At 41.4% G+C, this 22,979-nt stretch overlaps 2 protein-coding genes across 3 annotated transcripts in view; one reads left to right on the plus strand and one right to left on the minus strand.

Annotated features, from left to right (window-relative positions):
• The window catches only part of FSD2 (fibronectin type III and SPRY domain containing 2), a 36,496-nt gene extending 31,205 nt beyond the window's left edge, over nt 1-5,291 (minus strand). The window contains exons 1-4 of one of the 2 annotated variants that reach the window (XM_072950875.1): nt 5,022-5,291; nt 2,430-2,631; nt 1,423-1,586; nt 836-1,019 (exon numbers count right to left, since the gene is read on the minus strand). The gene's annotated coding sequence lies outside the window, so the exon portion shown is untranslated. The remainder of the gene's footprint in view (nt 1-835; nt 1,020-1,422; nt 1,587-2,429; nt 2,632-5,021) is intronic. The other variant, XM_031691804.2, reaches the window with a different exon arrangement.
• WHAMM (WASP homolog associated with actin, golgi membranes and microtubules) lies at nt 5,074-22,848 on the plus strand. The gene is made up of 10 exons (XM_031691807.2): nt 5,074-5,815; nt 8,114-8,287; nt 10,364-10,514; nt 12,233-12,402; nt 13,029-13,194; nt 15,595-15,782; nt 16,748-16,834; nt 17,079-17,174; nt 18,332-18,815; nt 20,901-22,848. The coding sequence occupies exons 1-10, from the start codon at nt 5,201-5,203 to the stop codon at nt 21,206-21,208; spliced, it is 2,439 nt and encodes an 812-aa protein (XP_031547667.2). The 5' UTR covers nt 5,074-5,200; the 3' UTR covers nt 21,209-22,848.
• Nucleotides 22,849-22,979: the final 131 nt, after the last annotated feature.

Raw genomic sequence — 22,979 nt, forward strand, 5'->3', positions numbered from 1 at the left:
ATGAATAGGTTCTACTCTGTAACATAGGTCCGCAGTTAAAAAAAAAAAAGGGCTTTTGCTTAAGTCTTCTATGGGAGGTGTGCTCCTACGCTTTAATTAGAAAAGTCCCTGAAAAAAATGTTTTTTAACCCTTTATATGTCATGGGTACTTCTGAGAATCTACTGAAAGCTGTAAATTCTCTTTCCAAAAGTGAGCCCATAAAGACACAAACATAATTTTGCATGTAATTTGAGACGCTCACCCATGTAACCCCCAGGAATTTCCAAGCCACAGATAAAGAAACCTGCCTTAAAGTGTTAGCTGTACAGTTTTGCAAAATGGTTCAAATCAGCACAGTCCAAACCGGAAAACTTTCTCTAGGAGGAGGGGGTATGCACAACAAGTGAAAAAATGGTTATGAAGCTGTTTTTCAGTACTTGAATCAAAGCATAAAATTATGATTTATCAGCATGCACAAGCAGATTAAAATAAAGGATTTTTATCAACCTGACACCATAGCCAGATGATATCAACATTTAGGGTTCCAAACTGTTCTAACAAATGGGCCATGCACTAAAAATGCCCTAAAGACACTGCAAGAATCATCAGCCTCTTTCTACCTGTATCCAAGGCTTTCACACCCTGTACCAACACCACATTCAGTAAAGGTGAATCCATGCTATAAGAAGGCACAGGAAATGTTCACACTATTTATTGCAATTCACACACCTGTAATTTAAGATGCTATCCTTTCCCACCTGAAGGAAAGATACTGCATTAACATTGTGGCACCAAGTTACTGAGTATCTAATAAGAAGATTTGTATTAGAAAAATATGACCCTCCAAAAACTTGCCTGCTGACTTAAGGATCCATAAGTTCTCCTTTTCCTCTGGGTAAGTGCTGGAAAACTGCAGCCGTGTTCAGCAGGCTTTCCCTCCAGGTGACCTCTGTGTGCCCTGTAGGCTGCCCCTGCCTGTTTTACCCCAGGGCTCTACAAGTGGGGCAGCAAAGGCGGTGGTAACACGAGCTGGCTCCGGCTGCAAATAGCAACAGGCCTGCCATGAGTGAAAGGCCAAATATAGACCTGCCCACTGCCTACTGCTCAAGTGTCACCAGGAGAGGTCACATGCTGTCCCCTGAGTTACTCCATTTACTGTGAGGATTTGAGCCCGGTGGCTCTGCGGAGGGACTCAGATGGCTGGTCATGTATAGTGGGCTGAGGGCTGTCACAGCAAGGGGAGAAGGGCCGCTGCAGGCCACGCAGAGGAGGACTTGTGGGATCCTCTGCTGTGCACGGTCCACCCGGCCTGAGGGGCTTTTCCCAAAGTCTTTTGAACAAGCACAACTCTGAGGGTAATTCAATCAACTGAATTTTTTCTCCCGCTATTCCTTTACTTAGGGTGGGAATTATTCTCCCCTCTGGATGAAAATCCAGCAGACCTGTGACTTTCTGCTCCCTCTCAAGTAAGACACAGTCCTAAGGGTCACGTGAAGGCATGCATAGTCTCCATTCAAGAATTCAGGCAATGGAATACTACTCAGCCATAAAAACTGACAACATAACGCCATTTGCAGCAACATGGATGCTCCTGGAGAATGTCATTCTAAGTGAAGTAAGCCAGAAAGAGAAAGAAAAATACCATATGAGATTGCTCATATGTGGAATCTAAAAAAACCCCAAACAAACAAAGCATAAATACAAAACAGAAATAGACTCACAGACATAGAATACAAACTTGTGGTTGCCAAGAGGGTGGGGGGTGGGAAGAGATAGACTGGGATTTCAAAATTGTAGAATAGATGGGCAGGATTGTGCTGTATAGCACAGGGAAATGTATACAGGATCTTGTGGTGGCTCACAGGGAAAGGGATGTGATGGTGAGTGTATATAAGTTCATGTATGGCTGAGGGATTGTGCTCTACACTGGAATTTGACACAACATTGCAAAATGATTATAAATCAATAAAAAATGTTTAAAAAAAATTCAGAGCACAGTCCAATACACTAATTCAAAAGTTAAACTCAGTTCATCCAGCATCAAAATCTTCTCCTTGCCCCAGCATACACCTCTGTAACTGGAAGTCTGTCCTGGGAAAGGAAGGATGAAGGCGACCTCTTCTCCCCACACCTCCTCCCTGAGCTGCAGGCTTGTTCACCAGGGGCAGGGGCTGCTAAGGTGATAAGGCAGCCCCTATCTGAGCTGATGCCACAGAAGGCTCTAGCTTCTGGCTCTCTGGGGCAGGCAGATGCTTCGAGTGCTCTCTCTCTCCCTCCCTCCCTCCCTCTCTGAGCTTTCGTAAATCTCTGGGATTTCCCATTACTCCAGCCCTTTCCCCTGGAGGCCCCATGACCAGGCTGAGAACCACTCTATTTCAGGGGTCCCTTGCATTCCTCCTCCAGGCCCGGGTGAGCCACCTCCAAGATTGCTCAAATGAGGTCGCCTCACCCACGCAGCTGGTCCTCTTAGGCAGGATCTAGGCAAATCCTTGCCGGTTCTGTGTTCTTGCTGGCCCACATCTGGGTCTTGAGAAGTGGGCCCCATCCTTGGTCCCTGCAAACTCTGGGACGCAGATGATCTCAATGCAGCCACTTCACTGGCGTTGCCCCAAAGCAGTCAGTCTTCTCTCTTCAGGCCACCATTGGTCCACCTGCAGGAAAGACAGCAAGCTCTCTGAAGGGTCCCTTGGAAGACCCCTTCACTGGGCTTGGGGGTAGAGGGTGGGACTCCAACCCTCCCCGAGTCCAAAACAGCTCTCTCTGGAAAAATCGTCCCATCAGTCTCCCTCCCAAACATCCTCTTTTCTTCATTTTGATTCCTTTTTATTTTCTTCAATCAGCGGAGAACATGAATTGGGTTCTGGACCATTTCCTTTAAAAGCCTGCATATGATGATTTGATCTCAGAGTATTACATCTATTGCTTTTTGAAGCTTTAACCAAAATTTCATTTTTAAAATACTGTTACTTCCTTGTCTGTACAATAAAAATATTGGAAGTAAAACAAAATATCAAAAGCAAAAACTTTGAAAGAAAAATTATGCAAAGATATATGTACAAGAATGTACACCACAGCATTACCTATATTGGTAGAAAACTGAAATTAATCTCTTTCTACCAATACAGAACCCATTAAATCACAATACTGTCAACTCAGTATTGGCAAGTATTAAAAATAATGATGTAGATGCCTATTTTTTTAATGTGGAAAATGCTCACAATGTATTTGTGAGTAGAAAGAGTATACAAAATATCATTACAGTATAATTACACACACATTCATGCAATGAAAGCAGGGTTTCTCTCTTTTGAGTCATTTTACTTTTATCTTTATATCTTTGATATGTCTACTTTTATAATAATTATACATATCTCTTTAATTTTAAAAAATCTTTAATTTTTATTATAAAATAGTATATAATATTTGGCTTAGAAAAAAGCAAATACTACAAAAGAGCCATAAAGTGAATTTAAACCAGTCATGCATCCTGGTAACAACAATTATTAGGTTTGGTGTGTATATTTCCATATTTTTCCCTAAGAATATGTCAATTTATTCCCCTCACACAAAATAGAAATTAATTTTATAATGAGAAACACTGCTAATTTCATTTTGAAAAAGCAAATAATTTAGAAAGACTACTAGAAAGGATAAAGTAGTATAAAAGAAATACAGTAAAAAGACATACTGTAAAGAATATACAAAATAGATATTAAAACAGATTTTTAAAGAATTATAAGTAAATCATATTAGCCAAAAGGAAATACTAAAAATAGTTCGAGGAAAAATAAATCACTTCTGCTAGGAGGTTACCTCTTCAATAGGACTGGGTAACAGCCAGAGCAGCTGTTCTGAATCCAAGACTCCCCCTCCACACATTCACACTAAAGGGGGGACCTTCAGATAGAGGCGACTTTAAATCTTCAAACTACTTTCCACAGAAATTCCTAGATGCCTTGGGATCATCTTCAGGGGGAGAGATGCCCCGACCATGGCTTCAGCCTGGCCCTACTTTTGTTTTGTTTTTTTGGTTGTTGTTAGTGTTCTACCTTGGTTATAATAGCCAGTGCAAATCTGATTCTAGGCTTTCCCAGCCCCAAACCTTCAAAAGCTCTTTCACTGGTTCCTGAATCAAGCCCTTGCAAACCTTGTTTTGATGATGGGTTCCTTTTCATGCTCCCTGGACGTCTCGCTCCCCAACTGGGTCCTCCATTCCCACTACCCCTCTTAGTGCACTCACAGGAGGGGAACTGACATGTACAGTATTTCTCATTCTACGCTGTGCGTTTCCCGGGTAGAGACCACGGCTGTCTTACTCCCTTTGGCGCTAACCATGTCCAGATCCAACCCATACTCCATCCCCACCTGCAAATTAGATTTCCTGACCTCCTTAAACTGGTCTTCAATAGCCAGGTGGTCTTATTTAGCCTGAGTGCCTGTGAATCTTAAGAAAAGTTTCTTTTCTGTGTCTCAGTCTCCTTATCGCTAAAACGAAGAGTGAGAACATAGATTGTATTTAAATGTGCTGGGTGGGAGCTGGGATACTTTGAAGACACCTTTTTTGTATGCCTCCTTCCGCGACCCTTTCCTCTTCAAACAGGCACACAGGAGGCATTCCATAAAAGCTTGCTGAAACGGTAAGAGTGAATTTGTGGCTTTTACCCAGTGCTTGACGCTTAGAGGCCCTCAGTAGATAACTATTACGTTTAATTTAATGTTTGATCTTACCATTCTTGAAAGCAGGAACTATGTATTCACTAGGGCCCTGATAATAGAAAACTAAATTAGCTGGGCTCCAGTTCTCAAGAGGTTCACAGTTGAGGGTAGGCGGCTACGACAACTCGTCTATTTAACAAATATTTTTTTCAACATCAGTGCGCACACAGGTGGAAAAGGTGAGGCAAGAGTGGTAACTCCCCACCTCCAGCCTAGGTTGCGACATCGATTGATTCAGAGGGTCGGGTCGAGGACGACCTTTTCATCTTTTCACTGGTTGTCGTGAACCCGCCCTTCTATTACCCGACCAATCCCGGAAACGTACCGGAAGCGTCCCAGGCCGCAGACAGCCAATCAGAAGTGCGGAGGGTGGAGATGGTAGGGGCACTGACGCCGATTCCAGTTGAGCGAAAAATGACGCGGTCCGAGTCGTACAGTGGCTTGGGGTGCAAAGACGCCGGACCCCGACGAGCCGAGCCCTCCGGGCGCTGACCGCCGGCGGCCATGGAGGACGAGCAGCCCGACAGCTTGGAAGGCTGGGTGCCAGTCCGCGAGGACCTTTTCGCCGAGCCCGAGCGGCACCAGCTGCGCTTCCTTGTAGCCTGGAACGACACGGAGGGCAAGTTCGCCGTGACTTGTCACGACCGCACGGCGCAGCGGCAGCGGCGGCGGCGGCGCGAGGAGAGCCGGCCAGGGCCGGAGCCCGAGCCCGAGCCCGAGCCCGCCGCGTCCCCGCCCAGCTGGGCAGGCCTGCTCTCGGCCGCCGGGCTCCGCGGCGCTCACCGGCAACTGGCGGCGCTGTGGCCGCCGCTGGAGCGCTGCTTCCCGCGGCTGCCGCCGGAGCTGGACGCTGACAGCAGCTGGGCCTGGGGCCTGGGGCTCGGGCTGTGGACGCTGGTGTGGCCTGCGCGCTCCGGCCCCGGCGAGGCGGCGCTGCAGGAGCTGTGCTGGCAGCTGGAGCGCTACCTGGGCCAGGCGGCCGACGGCTGCGGCGGCGCCGCGGTGCGCGACGCGCTCTTTCCGGTGGAGGGCTGCGCGGCGGACTACGAGAGCCCACGCGAGTTCCGGGAGCGGGCCCTGCGCGCGCGGAGGGACGAGGCGGGCGCACGGCTGCGCCAGGTACGCACGCACGCACGCACGCGCGTGGGGCAGGCGCCCAGTCCTCCCGCGTGGTTGTGCCTCAGGCCCTTTCCGAGGGTGGGCGAGCGCGACTGGGGTCCTTCCGCAGACCGATGCTGGGCAGCTGCAGCTTAACCGTGTGATGCACACGCAGAACGCGCAGCCTCACAGGTGCCCTTCACCTGTCCCGGAGCAGCTAGGGGGATTCTGCGGAAGCCGCGTGGGGCCGAGTTGAGAGGACTAAGTTACATCAACGTTTTCTCGTAGTTGCGAGGCAGTGTAGGCCCTTGAACCTTTACCCTGAAAATACTGGCAGAGCAGGCTGTTGTAACAGGAAATGCCAGAAAATACTGAAAGAAAAACTAGCAATATCCCATCTGTGTAGAAAATTTCAACACGGACTAAATGTAAACAACGCCAGGTTCTGTGTGTGAGGGATGACCAATAACGAAGACAAAATGTTACAGAGAATGAAGGGGCTTCCAGGAGACAGGTTTTTTTTTGAGTCATAAAGACTCGGTCAAATGGAAAGCCACAGGATGTGAACTGAATCCATTATTTTGGAATAGCAGCAACAAGAGAGCAATTTTAAGCTTGAAGGAAGCAATTTGAGACACTGAGCAATTCATTTTCTGAGTGGTAAGCTTACAGAAGTTAAGGGAAGGAAGGTTACAAATTCACAAAAGGGTTTAAGAGAAAATATGGCTCATCTATCCACAGCTAGTTGACCTTCCTTAGCCACGATTTAGTGCTCTGTCCTGCACCCCACCCATGCCTCTTGCTTGTCCTTTCCCATCAGAGGCCGTTCTTAATCTGAATGATTGTCCCATTCGAGGAAGGGAAGCTGTACGAAAAGAATTCAGTACCATTTCAAAATCTTAATCATATCCTCTCAAGCAAAAGTTTTCCTGAAGAAAACTTTGCACCCACTTTTCATGGGTTGTTTTCACTTTATGAGGGAAAACCACAAAGGCAGTTTCAGGCCAGTCGACCGTTGATCTTCAACTTTGTCATTCTGAAAAAGACTTTTATTTTACACACCTGCTTTCTCACAGAGAGAAGTGGTTTTTTTCCTTAAACTCGCATGTATGTTACTATTGGAAAAATTATACATAGAAAAGTCCATTCAGAGAGGTGATTGCACTAGTATAATTCATGCTGTTAAATTAGCTATTCACACTAGTGTAGTTCACATGTTTACCTGGAATTTAAAAAGGGCGGGTAGAGGGAGAGCTTAAATACAAAGTATCCTGGCTCCGTGAAAGTGTATATAATTATCTTAAAACTCAGCTCATGTTTAGAATAGAAAAGCAGTTAATTCTAGAATTAGACCAGTTGCTAATATTGCTAGTATATATAAAGTGAAGCCAAATGTTTGAATTTTTCTGAACAGTTTAAGAAATAAGACTGAAAAGTATCTATTGTCTTAAGTTTACTTTTTTGTGTGTTTTAATTTTCTTCAGGAAAACTTTTGCTTCTTAAAAAAATACTGCTATTATCACCTGGATAAAACCACAGCTGAACATAGATCACTTTATCCTTAAGTAGAGGGATGGAAATAGAAAAATTTAAGGATGTATTGATTGAAAAAAATCTATACTATTACTTGATTTTGTTTCTCTTCTCCTGGAGAGTAAGATAATTTCTTACAAAATGAGTTTATCTAGATTATAAATGCTCAGTTTATTTTCTCCCCTGCCTCAGAAGAAGCACTCTGCAGAGTGTAGAGCCACATCTGTGACTCTGAAAATGAGTCTACAGTGCTGGTTGGGGCTCGTGGCAATATTAACCTGGGGAATTAAGAGAGTCAACATGCTGGAGAAATACGTGGAGGCATATCTATTCTTTATGAGCTTTCAAAAAAGGAGTCCAGCCTCACAAAACCTTTATGGTCAAAAAAGTGATGGAAAAATATCCTCAATTTACAACCTAGAGATAATAGTTGTTAATTTTTGACTCTTTCAGGTCCTTTTCTCTGAGTACTTAGTACGCAGTTGAGATAAAATTTTCAACTCCACTTCCCCCTTCACCCCCCTATTTATGATTATACAAGTCCCCAGGTTACTAAACAGTCTTCAAAAAGCACAGTGGTCAATGATTATAGTAATACTATTCTACCATGATTTATTTAACCATTCTTACTGGGCATTTTGGTTGAGGAAAATAGCATTTTCTTATTTAATCAGTATTTTAAGCGGATGCTTTCAAGTTTAGAACATTCAGATTCCTTGAGCTTTGTTTGGTATGAACGTACAAACACTGTCCATACTTGAGCTTTATTTACATTTTGTCTTCTAGGTGCTTCAAGGGCATGAAAAAGCCCACACCATGGTAGCACTGATGAAAGTGTATCAAGAGGAAGATGAAGCATACCAGGAATTCGTTACCGTGGCAACCATGTTCTTCCAGTATTTACTGCAGCCATTCAGGGATATGCGAGAACTTGCAACTTCATGTAAGCTTGCTATTTTGGTACGTTTTCTTTATATTTTTACGCTATCGGATTTACTGTTTATGACATAAGATTTCCTTTGTCACATTGGAGATTCAATCTGTGTTTCCCCTTTGGGTTCACTTTTAGGTTTAGATCATATTGTAGATAGACCCAATTTATTTTTTAAAATTGATTTTAAATGAAGACATTCTGCACTGGTCCTTTTCTTAATACATTCAGATTTTTGTAGTTTTTTCAAGATTTCTGCAAGATTTTTCTACAGATTTTCTTTGCCAATGACTTATTTTTGATGTGATGCTTGCTCACTTTAGCTTATTTTCAGCTTCTAAGGAACGGGCAAACTTCTAAGAAATAGGATAAAAATTTAAGTAGAAAGGGCTGGGGTTGTAATTCAGTAAATTAAACTTTAGTAAGTGCTGTCATCGCTCTTGTTTCATCGAGCCGTGAAACAACCTTATGAGACTAGTTAGAGTAAGTGTTACCATTCCAGTGTTACAAATGAATCTAGATAGCTAGTTAGCGTAACTGCTTTCTGTGGGTCTCAACCAGCTGGAATCAGAAGACAGCAGAGAGATCTCTGATCTCTGTCCCCTGCGCTGGGCCATCCTTCCGCACAGGCGCTTGTGACCCCTGCCGGGCTACTGTACTGTAAAAATGGTATCATGTTTAGATGAAATATGTCATCCCAGCCTAACCTGTGGAGACAGTTGTTCTGTTCGTTATTTTGAAAGTATTATCTGGATTGTCTTTACTCTGCGTATATATTTTTCTTTCTTTAAATAACAGCTTTATTGAGATGTAATTCACAGACCATACAATTCATCTATTTGAAGTGTACAATTCATTGGTTTTTAGTATATTCACAGTTGTGTGGCCACCACCGCTGTCTAATTCCAGAACATCCTCCTCTCCCCAAAAAGAAGCCCCATGAATAGTCACTCCCCATTCCCCCCAACCCTAGGCAACCACCCATCTGCTTTCTGCCTCTAGATCTCCCTATTCTGGACACTTCAGATTGTCTGGAATCATGTGTGTCTGGGTCCTTTCATGGAGCATCACTGTTTTCAAGTTCCATCCATGTTGTAGCATGTATTAGAACTTGATTTTATTCACTGTCAAATAATATTCATTATATGGATATAGCACATTTTACATATACATTTAGCGATGGGTGGGCATTTGGACTTTTCCACTCTTTTGCTATTATGAATCATTCTGCAGTGAACATTTGCATACAACTTTATATGTGGACACACATATTCACTTCTCTTGGATATATACTTAGGTGTGGGATCGTTGGATCTTATGGTAACTCTTCAACCTTTTGACAAACGGCCGGACTATTTTCCAAAGCAAATGCACCACTTCACGTTCCCACCAGTAAACGAGGGTTCCAATTTGTCCACGTGATTTTCGAAACTGTTATTGTCTGTCTTTTTGATTATAGCCATCCTAGTGGATGTGAAGCAGTGTCTCATTGTGGTCTTGATTTACATTTCCCTGATGGCTAACCCGTGTATGTTTCTTATATCACTCAATCATGCTTGGTAGAAGAATAATTGAATACTAGATGACATAGGATATGTCATAATCACACATGTTTTAGGTTACTGTATAACTTTCCAGAAAGTAATACAGTACCTTCAGAAAAGAATCACGGTATTGAAAAGCTTCCTGCCATGTCCTTAAAAGGAACCATAGTGACAGCTAACACTTGACTGCCATGTACTAGGCTCTATGCTGAGTGCATAACAACACAGATCTCTTTCAAACTACTGTGTATTATTATTAATAGAGAACCATAACTTGACAGCATTCCCTTCTAACTTCCTACTAAGTTATTCTAGTAATGCAAAGTAAAAGTAGGGTTTCTTTTCTTTATGCTCCAGAGTATCCCTTTGTCTCCCAGAGGATGCCCACTTAGAGCTTTATTCATCCTCAGTCAGGAACTGCTGAATGAATATAATTTACCTTACTAAGCCGTAGTAGCAAAAGTAGGTTTAAATAATCCATGTGACCAGTTTCTTTCAGTCTCCTAATGGCTCTCCATTACTGTTGTCTCTTACTAATACAGCTTTCCCTTCTTTCTATAGAAGTCCTTGGATGAGGACGATCTGGGTCCCAAAAGGATAGCTGCCCTGCAGAAGGAAGCCCAGGAATGGACCAGACGGGCTGAAGAAGCTGTCGTCTCTATTCAACATATTACAGTCAATTATTTTGAAGAAACAGTAAAGGCATTAGCAGGTAATAATTTAAAATGCTACACTAAGATACATGTGACTTTCATTTTATTTAAAAAAAAAACATTTGAGTGCTTCTTAAGCAGCAGGTACTGTATTTTCTAGGTACTGGGGATTCAATAGAAGGATAAGCATAAGCAGACACTGTACAGTCGGGTGAGGGGAGAGAAGTCTTAAGTATATATTCATTCGAACACACGGAAAATGGCAGTGACAAAAAGCCACACGAAGAAGAGAAACATGGGGCTCTGAGAGCCTGTGAGAGAGAAATTAGGCTCAATCAGAGTGGTCAGTGGAGGCCTCTGAGAAGCGGCACTTGCCCTGATATCTGAAGGGTAAACGGAGGTGGAGAGAGCAAAAAAGTGAGGGAGGAATGGTCCAGAGAGGAGTAGCAGCGTTTCCGGAGGCCCTCTGGTTTGCGGCGGCTTGGCCAGCGTGAGGAACTTACAGAAAACCCAGGGGCTGGAGCACAGTCCCGGGACACCTTGTTTTATTGTGCTGCACTTTACTGCACTTGACAGATAATGTGGTTTTTACAGATGGAAGGTTTGTGACAGTCCTGCATTGAGCAAGTCTGTTATAAAACAGCAAGTGCCTTTTTCCAACAGCATTTGCTTACTTTGTGTCTCTATGTCACGTTTTGGTAATTCTCCTAATATTTCAAATTTCTTTATTAGTATTATATTTTTTATGGTGATCTGTAATTAGTGATATTTGTTATTATTCCAAAAAGATGACAACTCACTGAAGATTCAGATGATGGTTAGCATTTTTCAATATAAAGTATTTTTAAATTAAGGTATGTACATTGTGCTTTTAGACTTAATGCTATCGCACACTTAATAGACCACAGTATAGCGTAAACATGACTTCTTTATGTAATGCAAAACCAGAACTTTTGTATGACTCACTTTGTTGTGATCTTTGCATTATTGTGGTGGTCTGGAACTAAACCTGAATTGTCTCTGAGGAATGTCTCTACAGGGAATGTGGTGTGAGAGAGTGCTGGCAAGACAAGCAGGGATGAGACCATGTGGGTCTTCTGAGCTGCCTGAAGGACTTTTGTCTTATCTTAAATCATTGTCAATAGTAGCGCCAAATAGAACAACTTATTGTCTGTCAATCAGTTTGTTAAATTATAATACATGCATAAAGAGGAATACATGTAGCTATTAAGCATGATACAGTAAGTGAAATAAATAAGATGTAAAGCAGAATGATGGTCCTGTGGGGTTTTTTTGTCCAAACTATTATCATCCTGTCTGTCTAGCTAGACACAGAAACAGTCTAGAAGTATATGCACCAAAATGTAAGAAGCAATTGCTACACGTGAGATTCACGATTCTTTTCTTCTTCTTTTAACTGAAGTATAGTCAGTTACAATGTGTCAGTTTCTGGTGTACAGCACAATGTCCCAGTCATGCATACACATACATATATTTGTTTTCATATTCTTTTTCATTAAAGGTTATTATAAGATATTGAATATAATGCCCTGTGCTATACAGAAGAAATTTTTCTTTTTTTTAAATCAAGTATCTAAAATTTTATACCAATGTCTGTGTATTATTTTTGTGACAATAAAATCCCTAAAATACCTTTCTTTTAAAAAATGATGTTCTGTAGGTAACATGGGAGGCAATAAAGAATTCGTTCAGGATAAATTTTTCTCTTTTTAATGAGTTGTAATTACGTTTTATTTTGTTAATTATAATCCAACAGGAATGCAGAAACAAATGGAACAGGATGAGAAGAGATTTGGCCAGGCTGCCTGGGCCACAGCGACTCCCAGGTTAGAAAAACTCAAGCTGATGTTAGCCCGGGAGACTCTGCAACTCATGAGGGCCAAAGAATTGTGTTTAAATCACAGAAGAGCTGAAATTCAGGGAAAGGTGAGACAGAGAAAAATGAAAGTTTGTTTTAAAAATATAGTTTTATTTTAGGTAGCACCTTTCTTTCCAGGAATTGTTAATGAGCTCCTTTCTTCGCTTATTCCACACCATCTTCTAGTGGATGGGAATTTAGAGACTACGGAGGGTTGGCTATGAAATTTCTCTTTGGTCAGGATATTTTTGAAATGTTATATTGTAGGATTCACTTCATAACATTGAGCTCAGTACTGAAGTAGGTAACATAACTTGAAAGTCAGTCAAGCCATGGTTTCAGCCCAATTTTAGAATAATCAAAGAGGTGCTTCATCCTAGGATCAGTCACTTAGTTTTTTTCCTGTAACATTATGACTTTAAAGCAGAAGACATTGTAAATTCTTCATTGCCATTTATTTTTCTCAAAACCTAAATGTTTTCATATGTGTCAAGGATGAGAGAAAGTATTTGTAATAAATGTTGAAGAAGGCATTTTTATTCCATTAAATGAAATGGAAAAATGTTTGTTTTCTATTTGCTTTTTTAATATTTGATATTGAGCAAGGAATAGAAAATAACTTGAATGCTTATAAGTTTGCCTTTCATGTACTAATTATTTTTACTCACTCTTATTTTTGTTTAATGAAAACCAGATGGAAGATCTTCCAGAACAAGAAAAAAGAATAAATGTTGTAGATGGATTAGAAATACAATACTATGAAGTGCAATTAGAACTATACGAGGTTAAATTCGAGATATTAAAATATGAAGAAATACTGCTTGTTACACAGTTGGACTCTATTAAAAGACTTATAAAAGGTAAAATTTATATTTAAATGTATATGTTAATACTTTTAAGTTACACATTCAAGGAAATATGGACCATATTATCAATTCTTGTATATTGTCTAAAACATCTACTGAAATTTTCTAAACAAAGTTTCCCTTAAGTATTTTTATTATTCAAGTAATATATTCATTGGTAAACACACAGCAAAACAAGGGAAAACTATTATTACCCCAGTTCCATCATCTAGACTTAAGCTCTATAGCTCTGTAGCCTTTTTTGTATGCTGATGTTTATAAATAAATATTTATCAGTTTTTTAAACCAAAACTATATATCATGTTCCATAACTTCTTTTTCATTTAATACATAACTGTCCTTCCATTTCAGGAAGTAATAAAAACATCAAAATTTTAATGGCTGCATAGTATTCCATTCTATGGACATACCAGAATTTCCAGGTTTTCACTGTTGTGAACAGCAGCATAGTGAGGAACCTTTTATACGGGTCTTAGCGGAGAGACTTTTTCCTTGGAATAAATTTCTAAGGATGGAATTCGGTCAAGGACAATGCACATTTGACATTCTGACACACATCTGTTAAGACAACACTACAACAAGCATTTGATGTACATTTTTCCTCACCTCTATTTTCTAATTTCTAAATTTCATTCTACACAATGGCCCTCTAGATAGGTTGTACAAAATGACACTCCCATTGGTAGATTTTAAAAAAGATTTATCTCCTTATACTTATTCTTTTAAATTCTTGCCTACTTGATAGGAAAAAATATGGCATCTTCTAATTTTCATTTATTTAATTACAAGTGATGTCAAATGCAATTCTGTTTGTTTACTGGCCATTTGTACTTCTTTTATTCACTGCCTATTCAAGATCTTTGCCCATTTATCTTTGGAATATTCCCTTTCCATATTAGAGATACTACTCTAGTATCTGTCATATGTTGCAAATAATTTCTGTTGTTTCCTTTTTCTTGCCTTGTAGAAGTATTTAATTTTTATGAAGTCACTTCTGTCAGCCTTTCTGCTTTTGGTGTTAAAACTCCTTATCACCAAATTATATCAGTTTTTACTTATGTTTTCTTTTAATATTTTTATGATTTTGTTGTTTAAAATGTTTAGCTCTTTAATCCAGATGAAATTTTTTTTGACATGGGGTAGAAATCTTTTTCCCCCCAAATTGTTAGCAGTACCAATCACTGATTTTAAAAAACACTTTTCCTCCTGCTTTGACTTGTTAACTATCTCATATACAGAATTATTATATTTATTTTAATCTATTTATGAATTGTTATTTTCTTTCATTGATTTGTGAGTGGCTTTTGATACCAGCACCATGCTGTTCTCATTATTGTACCTTGGAGGCACATGTTAGTATCTGGTAAAGCAAGTAACTCCCTCTTTACTTTTCCACAAGCTTTCTGACTTTTCTCGCTCCTTTATTCTTCCAGATGTACTTTAGAATCATTTTGGCAAGTTCAAAACAAAAAACCCCCCAAACTCGGAATTTTTATTGGGATTGTGCTTAAAATTAGAGATAAATTTGGGGAGAATTGTCGTCTTTTCAGTTTTGAATCTTCCCATCCAAGAACGTGGTATGTCTCTCCATTTACTTAAGTCTTTTTTTCTTCCCTAAAATTCCTCCAAGTTTAATAATTTTCTTCACATAGATCCTATACATACTTAATCCTAGGTATTCAAAAAACTACAGTAGTTTCAGGTTAGAAGCATTTTACATATTTAGGAAAAAATTCTATTAGAAAAAAGTTAATTTGGAAGGATGCATGCCAAGCTGTTTGTGTTTTCCTCTGGGAATAAGATTCCAAAGGTTTGGTGAAGGTAGAAGGAAAATTTCACTTTTTATTTTATGTACTTCTGTAGGGTTTGAATTTGTAATAATTAGCATGTATTTTTTAAAAAATCAATATGTAATCAAGATGAAATATCATTAAGGCACCTTAATGATATCCTGCTGATAGAATGTAAGTTGCCTTTCTGGAGAAGAGTGATTTGACAGTAGTTACCAGAGCCTTAAATATTCATCTGCTAAGGAAGTAATAAAACTGTACACAAAGATTTACTCAGAGATGTGCATCATAGTGAAGCTGATAATAATGGAACATTGGAACATTCTAACAACAGAGAGTGCTTAAATTCAGGAATACTGTGTTGCCATTAAAATTACATTTCCATCACATGGAAGAGTTTCTCTAAGGCCTCTGTTTATTGACATGTAAAGCTATATACGTTGTGCGTGTGTGTGCACATGTATACATATGTACATAAATGTTCATCATGGTTCTCCCTGGGTGGTGGGATTACAAGGATCTTTCACTTTCCTTATATTAAAAAAAAGCATGCATTATTTTTCATAATAAAACGTTTTTTAAAAAATCATTAATATGTTTCTAGATAAACAGGATGAGGTTGTCTATTACGATCCGTGTGAAAGTCCAGAGGAACTTAAAGCCGTTGATCATGTCCTGGGGCTGCAGGATGATAAGAGTTTGGAGGTGAAGGAACTCAGCCGGCGGTGCCAGCAGCTGGAGTCTAAGCGGGGCAGGATCTGTGCCAGAAGAGCCTATCTCAGGAACAGAAAGGTAGGAGCGCCCCGGGCAGCCTTCTTCCCTTACCTCTTCCGAGGGGTTCTTCTTTTGTGAGAGATACAGAGGTACTGAAAATAAGGCTTTTATCAGTGATTACTTTTGTGTATGTTTATGTAGCTATCAGTGGCTACAATTAAAATATATTTAAATTTTTCTTCTTAAAAAGATACTTTTTCCTTTTGGATTTAAGCACTCATTGTAATCTCTAGCTTTTAATGAATTCTTTCAACAACTATTTATTGAATGCCTATTATATATACAGGTATTTTAAAAATCATAGTAGGTAGAAACTTCTGATCAGCTATAATAAGTGCTAAAATTAATTTTACTGTATATTGTTGAGTATAAAATGTCAGAGATACTATTCAGCTTATTTCAATCTTTATATTTGGTGAGTGATTTTTTTCTTAATTTTGAAAAACTCCATGATTACATAAAAAGGTAACATTCTAAGAATGGTTAAGCATAATTGAGATAGAGTTTTTGATACAATTTTTTAGGTATTGTAGGTTGGATGTACTTACGCAGGTTATGTTTGGAAATATTATTTAGAACATTATGGGGAAATGTGTTTGAAACAACTGCATTGTAACAGATTCTTAGGACACATCCCATTTAAGAATGGGGGACTGCCCGTATGTCCTCTCACTTCCACCTGGTTGGAGGATTTGCCTTTTCATCTCTCAAAGCATCAAATCACAGCCGTGGCCCTCCTGACCGGGAACAAGTGATTCCCATAAGCAGCCAGTCAGCCCACGACCGTGGAGGAGGCAGGCAGTACCACTGAGCTATGCCGTAACTCCTGTTACTAAATGCCCTTTACTGCATCCCAAGTGCAGTGCTGTTTTTAAACTTCTTATGCTATAGCCCATGGTAATATTAAAAACCACATAGTGTTAAATGTATAACCATGTAAATAAAGAAAAAAACAGAGCGATGAAATTGTATTATTCCACCAGGATCGATGCAAAGAGAATCATCGACTCAGACTGCAACAGGCTGAAGAAAGTATAAAAAATTTTCATCAGCATCATATTGTTCAGAGGGTGAGTGGTGGAAGGAAAATGTTTTATATTTGCATAATGTGACACTCTGGCTTAGGTTCGTGGAACGTGGAGCTCCACTGCCCTGTCAGCCCTGATCCTGAGGAGGCTGTGGCCCGGCCCTGCAGCCTAGGTGGCAGACGCAGCAGTGCGGGGCTGGAGGGGAGGCGATAACGTCAGGTTATGGTCCCTATCTCTTTCTCAAGACTTCTGAGAAGTTTACACATCTATGTTCGTTTAAATCTAGAAAAGAGACAAGAAAAAAGAGGAGGAGCAAAAGAAAAAAGAATGGATAAACCAAGAACGCCAAAAAACACTCCAGCGATTGAGAGCATTTAAAGAGGTGAGTTCTGGAAATAATTGCTTCTCCTCCGTTTTTCTGGAGAAACAGATGACAATCACCCATCCTAGGAAAAAAGCGTAAAGTATTAGGAACAGATAACTTGGAACATAAAATGTTCCCCAAATGCCATTATTTGTAGTATTTAAATAAAAAACAAAAATACTAGGAATAAAGTACTCATGCCCAGACGCCACCTCCAGAGATTCTGATCATCTGGGGTAGGGGCCTGGGTGTGAATCGAAGTAGGGAGTGAATTGAAGGGGAGCTACATGAATACCAGATGAACGAGGTGGGCAGTCTCCTGTCGGTCAGCTGTCAGCAGAAGATATTGACCAGTGGGACAGAGTCATTGTACGGGAAGGAGTCTGAGGGATGCAAGTCCAGCCCAAACCAGCCAGAGCAGGGACAAACTGTCAAGTGTAGACAGTGTGAAGATGGTATGCAGATGACAGGATCAGGCTGCCTGTGCTCTCAACAAACTGGAACAAGTTGACCTCAACTTGGTTTAAATTGCAGTTTTTTTGGCCATGGACATATACACCCCTCAAGATTAGTTTCTTTGTAGGATTAGATTTTTCTCTAGCAAACTAATATGTGAGAGATCAGAACTTTCTTAACTCTCATTTTAAAATTACAAAATTTATTCTAAACCTAAAAATTAGAGAACCATCCATAATTCCTGTTTTAACTGTCACTTCGAGGTCCACCCTGCTGGTGTGTGTTCTTCATAGATCTGTTTTTACATGGTTATATATTTAACACTGCGTCATCTGCATTTTTTAAGGATGTTTCATAGACTTTGTACTATTTATGCTTTTTCATTGCTGCCTAATACTTAAACTCAATTCACCATAATTTTTTTCAGCTATTGTTGCTATTTAGAGTTTCTGATTTTTCATACTAAAAATATGAATGTTTTCCTCTGTATCCTTTCACATCTTTACTAAGAGAAAGTGTATACCAAAGGATATACATGCTTATTCCTTAGTATAGGTTGAGTAGCAAGGGTGGCTGCCCAGAGTGAGGAGGAATCACTTTGTGAATTAGAACAATCCATGCACAGAGACTCTTCAGTGTTCATTTATTTATAAGAAGTTTCAGCATGTTGATGGGTTTGCATTTGTGGCAAGTTTCTCACAGCAGTTTTTCATTTTCAGAGATGTCCAGGTCAGTCTGTATTAAAGACCTCTCGCTTACAACCTGTAGCTCCAAAGCTGCCAGGTGGACTTCCCCAGCAGACATCCTCGCTGACGTCTCAGACGACAGCAGCAGTCATTCATCCGTCCTCCAGGAAAACCGGAAATGCTCCCTTATCTGAAGTTAGTAATGGGACAACTCCTGAGCGTGAAGACTGTGCTAGAAACATCCCTGTCCAGACTTTTGTTCCAACTGGTGACCAAACACACCCCAGATCCAGTGAGCAGTTGTCACTGTCACCACCACCACCTCCTCCTCCACCTCCTCCTCCACCACCACCACCACCACCGCCACCACCGCCGCCCCTCCCTGCTCAGCCCTTTTCTTCTCAATCTGCACGTCATCGGAATTTACACTTCAGGACTTCAGATCAGCCACTTCCTCTAGTGTGTGGATTGCCTCCTGAGAGCCCGCCTGGTTCCTCAGACAGTTTTACCTGCCCAGGTAATCCGCTGAGCTGTGCCTGCTCACCAAGGGTGGTTGAAACGTTCAAGCTTTAGAAGCCATTATCTTCAAATCTTTTTCAGAATTCTCTACAATCTTAAAATATTCCAGTATTTGTTGCCTTAAGTATTTACTCTTTTATTGCAAAGTTACCATAGCCTAAATCTGAGTTTGATAAATGCTAACTCTTCTTGAAGAAACACCTCTGTACATTGAATGGTCACATGACTTAAGATCTCTGAGGCTGTTAAAGAATCAGTGGTGTTTGGTTTCTGCCATTGGAATATGCTTCAGTGTCCCTTTGAATTAAGCGTACTGTTGCATCTCTGAGTCCTTTACAGAATTAAATTGTTGCATCTCAAGCAGCATATTGGTTGTGAATTATCTTGGAGGAATGTTAGAATATGGAAGGCTCTTCTTGCAGACCGACTGGTAGACTGAGAAACCTTGCTGTGGGAAATCTTTCTAAAACTGAGGGGTCCAAAAGTCAGTGGATAGCTTTTTGCATTTTGCAAGTATAGTATGCTGAATATACTTGAATATTTCTTTGTTTAATGAGGGCTATAATTCTAATTATAGCTTAGACATTGACTATGAAGGAGACTGGCTGAAATCCGCCCAGACTCAGAGCCCACTGCTTTGGGGTGTATTTGCATGTGTGATAGATAAATCCAGTCAAAATGCTGTGTACACGCTTGTTATAAAGACTATGCTTGAGTACCTCCACCTAGAACATGCAGGGAAGGGTATGTGATAGGTGATGTGAATTGTAGCAATATAACAGTTCCAAATTGTGGTTCTGGTTAATGTGTATTCTGGCTATTCTGAGTTCAAGGTTCCCCTGTACCTAGAACCAGGTACAAATGAACATGTCCACACTATTAAGTGGAAACCAGATAGCTCATTTCCACAGGGTCTGTAGCAACACTGTGTAAGTGAAATTGAGAGCTCACATGCCTGGGTCTAGACGTGGCAGGTCTCTGTTGGGGCGCCGCGTTCCTAGCCTGGTGTAGCGCTCACAGTGTGGGGAGCCCTGTTCAACTCACACACACGGCTCATTTCACTGAAAAGAACAAGAAAGTGTGAGTTAGCACCATAAAACACCCTCGGCAGTGAAACTTTGTCTTACTCCTAGAAGGGAACTGTAATGACAAGTTACAGGTTAAAATCCAAGGTTAGTTTGTTCGCCGTAGCATGGCGTTTCAGTCCTGAGCTAGAGACGACTATTCATCCTGAAGCCTCCGCTGGAAGATCTCTCACAGTTGGTGGCCACGGTCACGCCCCTGTCCCCAGCAGGTAGTAAAAGATTTTACTCCCCCTTCTGCAGGCGTCTCAAGGTGCCAGAGTTTAAAAAATAGCTTCTCCTCACCAAGGCCTTGAAACTCTGATCTAATTTGTGTTTTGACATCCCTTCACACCCTCAAAAATAGAACACGTTAAGTCACCACAGGGTAATGAAGGTGGAACTGAACGCACTCTATACAAAGAGGTGTGCCACTGCCACCCCCTCCAGGTTCCCTGAGCCACTGATGAAAGTTTTACTTGAAGCCTTTTCATGTGTGGAACCTGTCACAGAACAAGTCATCACTGACTAACATCCAAGGCAGAAGTTAGAGAAACACAATGGGGTACATTAAAAAAAAAGTTTAAGTGGGATGGGAAATGGAGGAGATACCATTTCAGAGGCACACTGGTTTGGATTACTTAACACCCCAGGTATTCACAGCTCTCTTCAGGGTCACACGAAAAGATAACACCTGTGTCCTGGAGAGCAGTCACACTCACAAAAGCTGTGCTGACTGCTGGCTGTGCCTGTGAGTTGCTATGGATTTGAACAGCAGTGGGAATGGAGTGGTCAAGGTGCAATACTAGCAATTAAACTATCCTGGATTCAAACAGGGAGCTCTGACAGTTGACCTTCCTAGCGGATAATCAGAGCGTTTGTTTATGGAATGATGATCACCTGTTTGTATCAGGGCGTTAACTGATGTGACTTACCACATGTAACTCGCACAAAAATGTCTTGGCATCTCGGGGAGAAAGAGTATGATGTCTTGACTCCGGGCTCTGTGTACTCAATTTCAGGATCCATGGATGAAGTGCTGGCCTCCTTACGGCAGAGCAGAGCCCCTCCCCAGAGGGCGCAAGCACCTGCCCCGTCCCCGCCCCGCGCCCCAGTCAACGAGCACATTCTGGCTGCCATAAGGCAGGGGGTCAAACTGAAGAAAGTGCACCCTGACGTTGGCCGGAGCTCCAGCAACAAAGCAACCAGCGACCTAGAGAAGAGCATCAAGGCGGCGCTCCAGAGAATCAAGAGAGTGTCTGCTGACTCGGAGGAGGAGGAAGGAGAGGACGATGGCAACGAGCAGAACCCCGGCGAGTGGGACCACTAGTCTCTTCTCCAGGGCCCCAGGCCCTTCTGGGAAAGCCTATGAAAGGGGTGCTGGTAGACTGGCCACCTAACACCCCAAAAGATCAGCAGGGCTCTGTGTGTGACGCTGCTGCTGTGTTTAACACCGCGGCTCTTCAAGTCAGGGAAGGAAGCAGAGATGTGGAGACTCTCACACGCCAAACTGGAGCTGGGATCTAAGAAGCCACAGTGAGCACCGCTGGCACAAGAAAGTGGTATTTATTGTTCACCATGGATAGTCTAGAATCATTCCCTTATTCTGAAAAACGTTTATACTACTGTGGTGAACAGCACTACTGACCGTTCCTTTCAAGTGTGTGTAGCGGTTTCCTTGGATTTAAAGGTTTGAATGTGAACGTTATTTTAACAATTATCAGAATAAATTGCTTATAAGCAGGAATTATCTTTAATATTTTAAATGAGGGGGGGAGCTATTTTAAATAGCTCAGTGGTAGAGTGTGTGCACAGGGTCCTGGGTTCAATTCCCAGTACCTCCATTAAAAAAAGATAAAACCTAATTACTTCCCCCCCAAAACAAATAAAATAATATTTTAAATGAAATGTATTTTATGTATCAAGCACTATAAAAATTTGTAATAAAGAACCCTTTATAATGCATCAGTGTCACTTGTGAGGAAACGGAATGTAGTATCAACACAGCCGACCCTGCTTTGGGTGGGTTTAAAGTTTTTAATAAGATTTCAGGTAAATGTTTATTTAAGCGAATACTAAGGATGGGGGAATAGTGCTGTTCCCCTCAGGAACTGAAGTCTCATGCTGGAACCATTTCTCCTCCTTGCTCTGTGCTAAAATTAGGAAAGGGGGAAAGACCAATACAAGGCCATCTACTCATTTCTCAAATTGTCCAAAGCATCCCCATGAACCTCATCACCCTCACTCCAGCCATGGCAAGCCTGAGTTTCCACAGAACAAGATGAATGACCCTCCTTTGTTTTCAAAGAAAAGCTGTGATAAACCAAAACCGTTCTTACAGTTTCTTCTTGGCTGATTCTGAGGGGCCTCAGCTGGCAGAGCTGGGAGGGGTCTGGTCCTTCTTCAGCGACTGCAGCCTGGACCTCCACGCACAGCTGGAGATGCTCCACTGGGGCCACTGCCAGGTTACCCCCCGGGTCCATCAAGTGTCCGCCCTTCCCTGACCTCAAGTGATGCGACCCAAATCCAGCTCCTGTGCACGGAGGTGCCTCTCTGCTCCCTGGGCCCAGGCCCTGGTGCCCTGACCCTGCAGTGGCCTCTGTCCCCACTGCTCCCTTTCCTTTTTTCAGCTCCCCAGGGTGCTGCACAGGAGGACACCCTCCCTCCCCACCCCCAGCTGGCAGCTTGCCATGCCGCTCACAAATCCCAGAGGCAGGTAACGTGGCTGTGCCCCAGGCCACCGCCTCCACCTCCGACAGGCCAAGTTCAGCACTAAAATTATCTCTAGAAAGAATTCGGTATTTTTAAAAATGGCAAAATCAGAGCTTTGCTGGACTTTGAAATGCTTATTTTGCAATTTGGTATTTTTATTGTAATTATTGTAATTTCAGTATTTTGAGATACCAGTTAGCTTATTCGGGCTCAGATAATTCTCAGAATTTGCTTTCTAAGTGCTGCCAAAGATAAGAAGCCTTCAAAAAAGGATCATTTTCAAGAGAGTTCTCCCAATTAAAACTCCTTACCCAACTGTTTTCAGTGCATGAAAACTTCTCCTCCTCTGGAAACTTCTCTCCCTCGTTTCTCCCTTCTTCCAGCCAAGA

This window comes from Vicugna pacos, chromosome 27 (genome assembly GCF_048564905.1).
Source record: "Vicugna pacos chromosome 27, VicPac4, whole genome shotgun sequence".
In the NCBI taxonomy this organism is placed as follows: Eukaryota; Metazoa; Chordata; class Mammalia; order Artiodactyla; family Camelidae; genus Vicugna; species Vicugna pacos.